The following is a 13,925-nucleotide window of genomic DNA, read 5'->3' on the forward strand; positions in this document are numbered from 1 at the left end:
TATAATACAGGGCTCCAGACTGAGAGTAAAATGTATGCAACAAAGAATGAATTGCAATAAAATCTAGTCTCCATTGTTTAGTCATGCAACTTTGGCCATGTGTTGCGTTTTCACACACAGGATCAAAGATTGAATCACTGAGTTAAAGTTGGGATTATTGGCTGAATGAAATAAACATATGAATCCCTGAGAAGAGACTTCCAAATCGTTTGTGACGTGTAATATACATTAGGGAGATATTAGGCCTAATCTGTGAATTAAGAATGTGTATATAACATGAAATCAGACAACATAAACACCAACACAGCCTGATGCACAAAGCACAAAAACACCAGTACGGTCCAGAAATGAGAAATGTAACGGGTGTTTTATGAGGATGATATGAAGTAGACGGTTTCAAATATTCATCTTCACTCTGCAGCTGAACAACTCTGATAATAATATCCTAATATCCATAGTGATCTTGCTTTTCATATCAAACGCCATTATCATGTCAAATTAATGATTACATATTGAAATATTACCTAATTAAATGTATACTTACATTTTGGATATTGAGCAGCTTGTGATTTCCAGACACATGTATAACTGGGGTTTAACAAAAGTTTATTACGTCTAATTTGGCACTTCAGGTCTAAAGGCGAAATAATGAGAAAATGTGTTTTTTTTTACAGAATAAAACTAGCTCTCTGTCCCTTTACGTGAGCACATGCACGTTAAATAGTCTACACTGCACGGAGACAATGAGACATTATGCATGAAGAGACATGGATTTTCAGTCCTATAGAAAGAAACTGTTGATTTCTTGTGTTCCAATGTGTGGATTACTCATTTTCACCAACATGTAAAAATGTGGGGATTTCATGCATTGTGAACACGGAATGATACTTAAAATGTTGCCAAAGACGTTACAATCCCGCTACGAAATTCATTAAGTGGGTTTTTTTCCTTCTATTTTCTACACATTGGTAATAGCTGGAAAAGAGCGAGGACAGTGCTAGGAGAGAGCACTGGCCCGAACGGGCAAGTTATAGTTCTAGCAACTGGCCCAAAGCTCTCTCACACTGGCCTCGGGCCATCGGGCAGTCCTTATAGTCGAGCCCTGTAGTGTAATAAAATATTCTCTATATTAAAGATAGATAGCCCTATAAAAGAAACTTGGTGTCAAACTGAAGACATACAGATAACTTATACAGTAGGTGGAATTAAACTTAATGTGATCTGTTTTGGTTATTAATTCATTGTCATTATTTCATATAATTCTTATTGTTCCTTATTTTATTATTGTATTATATTTAATACATTTTACTACTATTGTATAAAGAATTATTATATTCATAAATACCTTCCCTACCTTTTCATTTAATTGGATGATTGTAGTAAAAGTTAATTTTAATAGTTAATATTTGCTGCTTTTGAACACGAGCTCTCTCATGAGGGCAAGAGATGAAAGGAAAGCGGAGAAAGCGCGCATGTTTCTGGACTCTACAGGTGCTACTTTTGTTAATGTCATTTAGTCGTTTAATTCATTTGTGTTAATTGATATGTTAAATATATGTTCTTAAATGTATGTTTTTTTTCAAACTTTTCATATTAGCCATACATCTCCTACAGTATTGTTCTTAACTGCTGAATCAAGTTTGTTGTCTTACAGAACTATGCCAGTATTTCCCACACTCAAGAGTCCTGTGATGCCATTACAGTACCGCTGAAGTCTTAAAGGAGCCACGTGTCTTTAGCAACATGAGTGATCGGTTTATGTGATCTGCTAAATTACCGATCGAGTCTTAGAACGTGAATATCGGCTGATACCGATCAATGGATGGTTGATCGGAGCATCCCTAATGATACATAAGAGTACTTACCTTATTTTGGTGAAACATTGGGTCAAAATTCAAGTTAAAAGTATCTATAACGTCGCAGTTTCTATGATTGGATATAGAAAGCATGCATGAAAAGAGAGGTCCTACCAGATCTGTCTCATCCTCCTCCTCCCTTTTCAATTCAGCTTTCAGTTCTTCCTCAGTTGGGTTGAAGTCTTCCATCTCCACCTATCACAAAAATCAAGATGATGTAAAACACATGTTTACAATTCATTTAAACAAAGGGCAGAAATTGATGTCACACATGGCATCTCCTTGGCATGATAAAAATGTTCATGTCATTGAATAAAAAATATTTACAAGTTACACAAGTCTTCATCGGGACACTTACATCTTCAATAGCAGCATCCTGCAGTAGGGACCGGATATCTAGCCGGACCATATGGGGTGGCGCAGACTCCCAGCCATTGGCCAGCTGTGGACAAACCGAATATTATTTGTCAGGTTTATGAAGAGCAAGGTAATACATATCTGCAAGTGATAAACTGAATATGGATTAATCCTAAAAATAACGGGCTCTCAAAACACTAAAACATTTTATTTAAAAAATATAAAACTGATCACGTTATACCTTTGTAATATCCTTCAGTGTCCGCCCATGTATGTTTCTCTTTGCACATGTTTGATGATCAGCAGTAATTTCAGCCAAGTACACCTGAAAAAAAATGTAAATAAATAAAAGTTCCAGTGTATCTCAACAGTCTATGACATGCAGCCCAGTTTTTGTAGCCTCGCGTACCTGTACAAGTGTGTCATCTGTGTGTGTCTGATGTTGATTGTACTAAAGAGGAATCACATAGCATTTGAAGTGCGCATGTGTCAAATGTGACTGTATGGGGCTACTGGTCAAGCGACTTTACGAAGAAAGGCTATTACACTTAACCCGTGTATGTGCGCACAGTCAAATGGAGTATACTTTGAAAGGCTTGCGTTCGACTATACGGAGATGCTAACCTTTCGTGCCAAAAGCGAAGTATATATTTGGGCTTAAATGCGCTTTACACTGGAGGTTGTTTAAGGGTGCTAGCAAGCCGTGCAATAAGTGTGCTATAAGCTGCATGGAAAATCAGGGCTGAAAGGTGTCCTAGCAACCATAGAAGTTAAATGTAAATAAAATAACAAACAGCTCACCTCAAAACCTTTTGTCTTGGCAGCGCTCCAGAACTGGTCAAAGTATTTTACTCTATCATTGATGGCATCCAGGATTATGAATGGGAAAAATCCATCATCCAGTGTTTTCTTGAAGGTTTTCAACATGCTGCTTCGATATGTATCTTCCATCTCAGGTTCATATTCATATTCAAGCACCTGATGAAGATTTGCATAATCAGTTGGAGAAAATTAGTTGAGGTTGTTCGTTTGAAATGGTAGAGCAAGTTCAAACCTTGTTCTTGACGCGCTTCCCAGTATCAGGGTCCTTCTCGACTTTTTCCACTTCAGTCATGAAATAATCATCCAGACCAAGAACTCTAGGCGGTGCACCACCACTTTCAACCTCTTTATCCTATAGGAGCAAAAGCATATTTACTTGTTAAAAGACAGAGCAGCAAATGTGGAAAGTATGTGAATGCAAATATCTTTTTGCTCCAAAATGTATCAGATTGGAATTAATAATGCAATGCAATATGCGTTGCATTCCCAGCATTGCAGCAAGGGGCACTACAGTGAACATAAGCATAAACCGTCTTCTACGGTCAGTTTTCCCTTTCAATTAAACTGCAATTATGGTGCAGCAACAGTTTGAAGAGAATCTAGCGGTCAGTTAAAGCTGATACGTTTCAAGCAAGCTACCTGAATAACACATTTTATTTAATGGTTTAAGGTTTGTTTCTACCAGAGCAATGCAAGAGTGGGAATGTGTGCTTAAAACAAATTTGTCCAGAGTTTGGGTTCCTTTTTACTGACTTTTGAGGACTTCAAGACTGAGTACTTAAATACTACATGTTGAAATGTTAAGTTCAGATGCAAATGTGGTGGTAAAAAGAAATAGTTTTACCCTAATAAGTTTTGCGACATGACTTTTGCCACTTCCGGGTAATCCACGCATAATGACCACAATCTGAAGAGGAAAAAAGACAGTAATATTCAAAAGCACAGTAAAATAATAACAACAAAATAAAAATCCAAATAAGAAACAAATGATGGCATACCCGGTCAGGTCGAGTTGCTCGTCCTGGGGGTTTGAGGATGTCCTCTGCATTCTTTATCTCTGGTTTCTTCTCCACCCGTGGTGGGGCAACAGGAGCAGGAGGGGGCAGTGATGCAGGTGGAGGCGGACGCTCATCTGGATAGCTTCTACGATCACCTGCGTAAGATAAGAGGTCTTTTAAACAGGTCTACATTTTTTAAAAACCATTGACCATGTGGCCCAATTTAAAAGTGAACAAATATATTCTCTTAGAATTTGCATACTGCCATAGCTTGAGGATCCATGGTCAAGACTCCGTTCATATGAAGACCTATCATAGCCTTGTCGGCTGTAAATCTCTCGATCCCTGCTTGTGCGGCTTGGGTGATCTCTTTCTCTATCCCTGTATCCTGGACGAGGCCCAACTGGAGGGCTGCAAACAGACATTAAATAAGACTTAAAACGATAACTAACAATAATTATATACAACAACATATACATAAATTCACATACATTCTATACATCTTATTTATGAATATACAAGATGCTGAAAGGTTCAATAGTGCACCCACGACCTCTTTAGAGGTCAATTAAAAATTACTCCTTGTGGATGCTTGTTGTGACAACTCATCGATTTTCCATACTTATTCGCACAGGAAAACTTCTCACGAAGATTTTCCACCAGATTTGCAAACGGTGAACACACATATGACTTTGTTCTTAACTAGTGCAGCAACAACTAATCAATAAAATAGATTATTATCGATAACGAAAAATCGATTTCATTATCATATTACCAAAGAATTTCATTATCAATTAGTTGGATATTAGCACGAAGGTCCGTAAGTGACTTTACAGACCGGTAAGAAAGTGTTACATAACTTGTTTGAAAAAGACAAGATGTCCGGCACACGAGAGCACTTAATAAACACTTCAAAGAAGATAAAAATAAGCATACAGTTTATAGTGAAGCGGTTTCTGCATCAGGTGCACTGAAAAAGGGCTTGTGCTGTTCCATGCGCTTAAGAATTGTTTCGCTCCAGCGCATAACTTACATTTGATTGCTATTTCCTTTGTTTTGTAATGTATACATGTTATGAATTCAAAATCAGGCATGTATTTCCATTCAGCAAAACCATTTTGTAATGGGTAGGGATGGGCAAGGAGGAGGTGGGAACTGGCTGAGCAGTCAACAAAACTTTTAATGACAAACTCAGCTTAAAACAACATACAAAATAAGACACATACAGCGGCCACGTGTATCTCTCTCTCGAACTGGCATCTTTTGGTCCCATTTATCTCGCTCTCCCGTTGATCAGTTGACTCGGCCCGGCCACACCCTCCTCCTCGTCATAATCCTCCCCCTCCCGATTCAGGCCGGGGCGCCATCCGGACTAACCTACTATTGCTAACTATTTAAGGATGGGAAAGGAGGAAGGTGGGACCGGCTTGACAACACACAGACATTTTATTAACTATAAAACACATTTCAGTGTCACAACCAAAGGGTTTGCTTTTCAGCGTCTTTTTTGCGTCTTATGCGCTCAAATGTATTTATGAAAATTTGTTTAGCTGCTGGGTGCAGTCAAAACCACAGACTTAAAAAAAAAGCCAAAGCTGTTACAGAAAGTATGTCAGCTTATATGCACAACCCAAAATTCACTGTGATGAGGAGGGGGGCATGGAGAGCCGATAGGGTGTACGGCCAGCACTGAATCAGCTGATCAGCAAGATAAGGGGAGCTGGAGTTGCCAGTTCGGGGGAGAGAGAGAGATACAGTGTTTTATGTTGAGTTACACTGGTGACCAAATTTTTGGAATAAATGTACAGATTTTGCTCTTTCGGAAGGAAATTGGTGCTTTAATTCAACAAAATGGTCAAAGTATAGTCAGGACAATACTGATGTAAAAAAACACCATCACTCCATATCCTTGAGTAATGACACTAAATTGCTAATTTGGTACAAGAAAAATCCCTTGCCATTATATCAAACACAGTTGAAAGCTATTTGGTTTGTTAAATGAAGCAATATTGTCTGTTTTTGAGTTGCCACAGTATGCAATAGACTGACGTGTCTTAAGGTCAATATTACATGTCAAAAATGGCAAAAAAGAAACAGTTTTCTCCTGAAACTCATCAGTCAATCATTGTTTTGAGGAATGCAGGCTGTACAATGCTTGAAAATGCCAAAAGAAATGAAGATTTCATACAACAGTGTACACTACAGTCTTCAAAGACAAAGGACAACTGGCTCTAACAAGAACAGAAAGAGATGTGGAAGGCCAGATGTACAACTAAACAAGAGGACAAGTACATCAGAGTCTCTAGTTTGAGAAATAAACACCTCACATGTCCTCAGTTGACAGCTTCATTGAATTCTATCCACTGAACACCAGTTTAATGTACAACAGTAAAGAGAGGACTCAGGGGTGCAGGCCTTATGGGAAGAATTGCGAAGAAAAAGCCACTTTTGAAACAGAAAAACAAAAAGAAAATGTTAGAGTGGGCAAAGAAACACAGACATTGGACAACAGATAATTGGAAAAGAGTGTTATGGATCTTAACCCCATTGAGCTTTTGTGGGATCAGCTAGACTGTAAGGTGCATGAGAAGTGCCCGAAAATACAGCCACATCAATGGCAAGTGCTGGGGTGAAATGTTGCCCGAGTATCTGGACAAACTGACAGCTAGAATTCCAACAATCTGCCAAGTTTTCATTGCTGCACATGGAGGATTTTTTTCATGAGAACTCTTTGAAATACAAGTAATAGTAATGTTTCACATTATTAATGTCCTGACTATACATTGTGATCAGTTGAATGCCACTTTGGTGAATAAAAGCACCATTTTCTTTCCATAAAAGCAAAATCTGTAGACTATTCCAAACTTCTGGCCACCAGTGTATATATCATTAAACCTTACGTTTACTGTTCAGCCTGTTCCCACACATCTTTTAACTGTTACACCCACAAAGCCCAGAATACGAACGAAATCTTAGTACATTAAGTCACAGAAAGTGTTTTCTTTTTGACAGTTTGATATGTGGGGAAAATGCTTAGTGTGTAACTTTGCACATTGCGTTCAGATTATGGGCTCATCTGCCTACCTTTATAAAGTATGCGTCATCAATAAGGTGCATACGGAATTTGGTCTTCAAATATCACGTTTCACAGAGGTAAGTTTTAATTTAGTAGCTTTCTTACAAGTACACTGTTGATTATTGTGAACCTAACAAAGCTTCAAGTAAAAGACATGTAGTGCATCTAATTTAGTCATCTTTTGCTTGAATGGGTGTAGCCAAAACAATTTTGCCCAAGATATGAACGGAGAACAGAGGCTTACTCCCTGTTAGTGAGCAGGTTTGCCGTGGACTACCCGATAGCGGCCATAACATTACAGCCTGTAATTATACATTATATAATACTCTTGAGGTTGACCATTTTGTTACGGTTTTAGGTAAAAGCCAGCCCACAGCTGAATAGTTAACACTTACCAAAACAATAACATTACACTGCAAGTTTGCCGAGCACTAACGCGGATTGCAGATGTAAAATGACAGTTTGTAAAAATAAATCCAGCTCCACACTTGATCACCATTCATGATATTAAGAACGACGACAACCTGCATAATTCTACACAATCGTAGGTAAAAGTGGGCCCGCAGCTGATAAGTAAAACTATTTCAACACAATAACATTAGCTAGCAGGTTAGCAGAGGCCTACAGCTGTGCACTGGGTGTACACTACAACACAAACTCTGCATTTGAACTCTCGGTAGCAGATAAATCCACAAATAATCAAGCATACATACAGGTTGTGATCCTGAAGCACCATATTGCCCCAACAAAGTGGGAACTGCACCATGATTCAGGGGTAACCGACTTGAAAATCCGGAATTGGTTGTGGATGTACTGCTGAGGAATTGTGGTAAAAATAAATTTTAACCACTGATACTTCAGTTCGTCTGCCTTTGGAGGTTTTGCTTTTGCAGTGAAAACTGCATTTTCTCGACATGGCGACAACACTAACCCAACTCATCCTGGTCTCTGCTATAACCAAGTTAGTTTGAGGGCCGGCCAAAGTAGCCCTTAGGCGGGCATTATGCAAATGTGTTACATATTGATGTAGATACTTTACGGAAGAAATTATTACAAACCAGCTGTTTCATGTAGTTCTTGAGCAGCATTTTCTGTGGGAGAGAATAACTCCTTTTTGCTTGGACTTTGTGCTTTGTAACTTTGCAGTCTTTTACATGCACAAAGAGCTATGTTACACACTAAAGGAAATGTAAAATCCCAATAGGGCCCCTTTAAACTCAGTTTTTCACAATTCCTGACATTTAATTGTAGACAGTTACAATAATAGTAGAGATCATTATTTATTCCAGCTTTTATTTCTTTCATCACATTCCCAGTGGTTCAGAACTTTGTTTGCAATTGGTAGCATTGCATTTAAATTGTTTAACTTGGGTCAAATGTTTTGGGTAGCATTCCACAAGCTTCTCACAATAAGTTGCTGGAATTTTTGCCCATTCCTCCAGACAGAACTGGTGTAAATGATTCAGGTCTTTAGGCCTGGTGTTATTCAGCTTGCAAGCCTCACCTGATTTCCTGCAAACAGATTAATTTTTGTTTCATCAGACCAGAGGATATTTCTCCAAAAACAGAGCAGTACTTTAACTTTTTTTGCACATAGCACTGGTGCTACAAAGGTTGAAAGGTTTTGTAGCACAGGCCACACAATTGTAGCACAAGTATAAAATGTCTGTTACCATCTCTGAAAACAACCACAAGTAGTGCAGTTCATCAATTAAACAGGCATGTGACTGGCAAAGGACATGTATTTTGCTTACTGGGCACACAAAATCCAAACCTTAACAAGAAATGTTTTCATTTCTAGTTCAGCATATACCCGTGCCGTCGCTGCCATGTCGCAGAACATGTTCTTAGCCTGATCACGCCAAACGATCACTTCCTGTGCGCAGGCTGTCACCCTCCTTGAAGCCATACCATTGTGACTCAACCTCTGCTGTATCAGCCAGGGCCTCGAACTGGTTTCGAAGCTGAAGGGCAAAGGCAGCTGCAATGTCCTGGTTTTTAAGCTTATCATGAGCGGTCGGATGGTCTCGGGTCTTCTTCCATGGGGCCGCAGCTTGAGCTTAAGGTTTATCCGGACCAGGTAGTGGTCCGACCCCACATCGTCCACTCGGAATACTCTGACGTCCTGCAGGAACGTCCTCCCCTGCCGGCTAATGCACATGTGGTCGATCTCGTTGAGTGCATCCGTCCAGTGAGCGCCATGTCTTCTTATGGATGGACTTATGCTGGAAGAAGTTATTCCCGCTGCAGAGGTCGTTGTACTCACAGGAGGAGACCATTCTCTGACAATCATTCTGAAGATGTGAAAGGACCGATGATCTCTACAAAGCACTGGCATTCATGGCAGAACTGGGGGTTCATGTCCCCTATGACTACTGCAGTACAGCAAATCAATTATAAATGGATCAAATGAAAGTGTGCTTGGAGTGCTGTGTGTGTAGTAGCATTTATCAGTGCCTCTTCGTCAGGTACAGATGTAATAATCTGTACAGAAAAAAATTATTAGCATGACTGCTGCATTCCTTGGATGTGGCAGCCCTTTATCAGGCTCTCCATAATTGAACCCCGATTCCCGCTACCCGTGGTCATTATGGTTGGCACCTAAAATATCTTCGAAATTTGGTAGGGCAGACATTCTAATGAGTCACAAGGCAAACCATGTTGGCAAAACCTGGATAGTTTTGGGTCTGATACAGTAAGTGTGAGAGGTACACCCAGCTTGCCACCGCTGCAGCTGACAGATATGATCGGAGGCTGACTTTCAATGGATCGTAGAGAGCGCACAACATGCTAAAACCATGAAGAATTAAGCTTTTTGTGCACTGTTCAAGGAGCACACATGGACAGAACTAATCCCTACTTGAGCTAAAACACAGAATTTTTGTTACTTCTACACAGCCATCATCGAGTCATCCTCACATCCTCCATCACTATCTGGTATGCTGCTACTACTGCCAAGGACAAGGGCAGACTGCAGCGTGTCATCCGGTCTGCAGAGAAGGTGATTGGCTGCAATCTGCCGCCGCTCCAGGACCTGTACGCCTCCAGGACCCTGAAGCGTGCTGGAAAGATTGTGGCTGATCTCTCCCACCCCGGCCACAATCTCTTTGAGACACTCCCCTCTGGCAGAAGGCTGAGGTCCATCAGGACAAAAACATCACGCCACAAGAACAATTTCTTCCCATCTGCCACTTGCCTTATCAACAAGGCCCGGTACCCACCCTGACACTCTCCACACTCCACCTCTGGCTCTACATGCCACTGTACTTACTCTGCTGCTCGTTTATTTTTATTCTTACTTTTAATATATACTGTGTGGACATATTTATATTGCTTACATTTTAATACTTGTTTTTATATTTAGAGAATGTGTGACACGCGCCTACAACACCAAAACAAATTCCTTGTATGCGTAAAAAAAAACATACTTGGCAAAGCTTTTTCTGATTCTGATTCTAATTTTTGTTACTCTGAAGACAGAAATTATTTCTGAAATGTTTTTTGCATACAAGTGGTTTTTGTTGGTTTCAAATGTATTACAAATTTGAAATAAATTGTAGTGCAAACTTGATAAATCAAACATTGTGCATGAAAAGGATTATACACACAAAATTGTGTGTACACACGGTTATGGTGTATGTTCCCTGAATGTTAGTGAATTCCATTTTCGGTCGAGCTCTACTTTCTTGTTAGTAATGAACTTAATGAAATTATGTGAATTTAAATTAACTGTCATTTAAAGTAACAGTGACAAATGGGTGCAGCAGCAGTTGTACATACCGTTCATCTCGAAGGTAACGGTCTCTTTCATATCTCTCTCTTTCATAATCCAGGGGTGACTTCTCCCTGTATGGATCTCTTTCCCATTCCCTGTCATAGTCTCTGGGTATTGCATATGGGTCATTTTTTCTTTCATAGTATGGGTCTCGGCCAAGCAGCTCTAACAAAGGAGGAGAGAAGCTCATCAGACATAAAGAAAAAAATAGATAAACTAAAACAAAATTATTTCATTTCATGGAAGAGAACCAACCTTTCTCATAAGGTCGCTCAGATGGCACGGGTCCAGGCCTCAACACTATTCTCTCTCCATAGGAAATCCTTTCCACTGTTGTGCCTCCATCTGCTAAATATAAAAACAAAATGTAGTCTGACTAGATACATTTCTAATAACGTCACCTGAGAGGCAGAATATACTTACCACGACCATGTCCATAGTCCACTGTCTTAGCAATGAATGAGGGTTTAGGGGCAGGTGTTGAGGACGTATGAAGGAAGTCTGAAGTTTGATTTGAATGGGGCAAACCAGCTTCCAAAAGTTGAGAAGGAAGACTCTGTCCCGTTTCTGACAATAAATTGGTAGCCTTTAGGGAGAAATGGTGAAGTCAATAGCTTTTTCACAATATTCTACTGCACTATTGAACATCTGCATCTGATTCAAGGATCGTAATTATAAACCCATGGTTGGCATACCTGAAGAGCACTTTTAACCTCAGGTGGAATTTCCAATCCAAGAATACCATGGGGAAGTTCTGGAGGCAGCCCAGCTGACTCTGGGATGGCTGCTTCTCCCAAAGCCTTTTTGCTTTCCTGCAACTCTCTATGAGCAAATATGCCATTATATCATCCATGTTTACGTGTCATTTTATAAAATCTCAGCCAACTGCAGCATGATGTTATAACATTTAAACACAGTTGAGAAAATCCAATTACCTTATCATTTTCAGCTCCTGGGCAGCTTTGAGGATGATCTCATGTTGCCTTTGAGAAAGAGCAAGTACAGTTTTAGACGCATCGGGTGAAGAATGCTCAAGTGGGGCATCTGGTCCTTGAGGTGGTACCAGGCCAGGAAAGGACTCTGGGTTCCTTTCATAATGGGACTCAGTTTCACCACCTCGATGAGAGTAACCTCTCTCTGGTAGGGGTGGAGGTGGTGGCCTTTCCCAATCAGAACGAGAGTGGTATGGAGGCTCCCTATCTCGTTCTCGATAAGGTGGACTATCAGGGTAACCAGGTCCTCTTCGCTCCTCTCTATATCTATCCTCATATACAAATGATCTTTCTCTTTCCTCAACCCAACGATCCGCTCTAATGTGCTCTGGTGGGGCGTGTGGTGGATAGTCTACATCAGGATGCTCCCTGCCCCATTCTTTGCGAGAATGGTAATATTCATCATCTTGTTCATAATCTGGATGATATTCATGAGCTGGCCTTCTGTATCCATCATCCTCTGGACCATATGGGTATTCCTCTTCATACATTCCTTCTTCATGGGGTGGCGGTCTATGACACTGGTCACTTGGAATTGGTGGCCTCATTGGTGGTCTTCTTATCTCTCTCTCTGTTATTTCATGGGGAGGTAAAGGAGGATGTCTAAGTTCTCTCCCATGGTGATGTGGCCATTCAGGTTCTCTGTCCATTTCATCTTCATAGCCTGGTTCCCTATCCAAGATTTCGTGTGGGGGAGGTGGGAGTCTCATTTCATGACGTGGTGGTGGTCCCCATGGGCCACCACGCCTGAATCGTGGTCCCATACCCCCACGAACCATGTGTGGAGGACCATGTGGGTTCATACTCCCAGGAGGAGGTGGGCGTCTTGGACCATGAGGCATAAATCGAGGATGGAAAGGGGGTCTTCTGGGGCCATCTGGAGGAAAAGGTGGTTTATCGTGCATGAGAGGTCTCTCTGCCCAGTAGGGATCTTCTTCCTCCCAGTAATCCTGTGGTTCTTCCCAGTGTTCTTCCAGATGGGCACTCTGTGGGTGCTCCCTGTGACCCATTGGAGGTCTTCGAGTTCCAGGTTTTTCATAGTGCTCTTCTGGGAAGTGGTGCTCCTCTGGATGCCACATCTCATCAGGGGTTCCCTGGTCATCCATTTCTCCAGACTCATCTAGAGAGGGATCTCTCCAGGCCAAATCGTGGTCCACTACGTGACTAATGTCATCTGGTGCTGGCTTGTCATAGAAAACATCCTCCATAATTTCTCGTTGGCAGGTGGGATCGCCCATTGGCCCTCCAAACTGTCCTCGAGCACGTCCACGCCCCCTGCCTCTGAGAGGCACTGGCCCTTGGCCTCTTCCCCTCCCTAGTGTGGCATGCGGCGTCCCCATCTGATTCACCTGTGGGCCCCTAGGAAGCTCTTTAGGTGTATCAGGTTTAAACTGATCACACTGAGGAGGCTTTGTTTGTTGTGGTGGCCCATTAGTCGGTTGACCACTTTTAGAAGGCTGCGAGACAGAATTCTGCGAATTTTTGTTGGTGCTTTTCGGAATTTCCACAGGTAAGGATGTTTTACTTGAATCTGCTGTGATCTTCTGCTTAGCAATCTCTGCAGAGGCATTATCAGGTTTCTTATCTTTCGTTTGAGGAATGGGTCCATTCTGAAGAAAAAATCCATCCTCTGAGTCCAATATGTCATCTGTCAGTAAGTGGGCAGTAGAATCACAGTCTTTTTTGTTGATTTGATCTTGGGGCATTTTGTTTTTTTCTGAACCTGTTTGAGATGGAGGATCCAGTGGTGCAACAGGTTTAGATGTTTGACTGCCAGTGCCAAGACTGGATTGCGGGCCAAACCCTGGTTTTTGTGGTGGAGCAGGGGATCTTTCGAAGCATGGGGGTGGATTCTGCAAAGGGGGATTCTCAAGTCTTGCTGGAGCACCTGGTTGCAGAGGATTACCTCTGGGAGGTCGGCAAAATCGTTGGCTATTGTCAAATCTAGGTGGTCCACTAAAATGTTGCTGTGGTGGCTGTTCAAAGCGTGGGCCTCTGGGACCATCAAACCTGAAAAAATAAATAAATACAGTAATCTAGCTCTAGAGA

At 41.1% G+C, this 13,925-nt stretch overlaps 1 protein-coding gene across 4 annotated transcripts in view; it reads right to left on the bottom strand.

Annotated features, from left to right (window-relative positions):
* Positions 1 to 13,925, bottom strand: part of LOC127624166 (YLP motif-containing protein 1-like) — a 63,438-nt gene that overhangs the window by 37,045 nt on the left and 12,468 nt on the right. For 3 of the 4 annotated variants that reach the window (XM_052098860.1, XM_052098859.1, XM_052098857.1), the window contains exons 5-17: positions 11,820 to 13,886; positions 11,580 to 11,706; positions 11,308 to 11,470; positions 11,140 to 11,232; positions 10,890 to 11,049; positions 4,296 to 4,444; positions 4,034 to 4,188; positions 3,880 to 3,942; positions 3,268 to 3,387; positions 3,015 to 3,191; positions 2,455 to 2,538; positions 2,215 to 2,298; positions 1,971 to 2,051 (exon numbers count right to left, since the gene is read on the bottom strand). In XM_052098860.1, coding sequence (XP_051954820.1) covers positions 1,971 to 2,051; positions 2,215 to 2,298; positions 2,455 to 2,538; positions 3,015 to 3,191; positions 3,268 to 3,387; positions 3,880 to 3,942; positions 4,034 to 4,188; positions 4,296 to 4,444; positions 10,890 to 11,049; positions 11,140 to 11,232; positions 11,308 to 11,470; positions 11,580 to 11,706; positions 11,820 to 13,886 — 3,523 coding nt within the window. The remainder of the gene's footprint in view (positions 1 to 1,970; positions 2,052 to 2,214; positions 2,299 to 2,454; positions 2,539 to 3,014; positions 3,192 to 3,267; positions 3,388 to 3,879; positions 3,943 to 4,033; positions 4,189 to 4,295; positions 4,445 to 10,889; positions 11,050 to 11,139; positions 11,233 to 11,307; positions 11,471 to 11,579; positions 11,707 to 11,819; positions 13,887 to 13,925) is intronic. The other variant, XM_052098858.1, reaches the window with a different exon arrangement.

Source organism: Xyrauchen texanus, chromosome 30, assembly GCF_025860055.1.
Source record: "Xyrauchen texanus isolate HMW12.3.18 chromosome 30, RBS_HiC_50CHRs, whole genome shotgun sequence".
NCBI classification, from domain to species: domain Eukaryota; kingdom Metazoa; phylum Chordata; class Actinopteri; order Cypriniformes; family Catostomidae; genus Xyrauchen; species Xyrauchen texanus.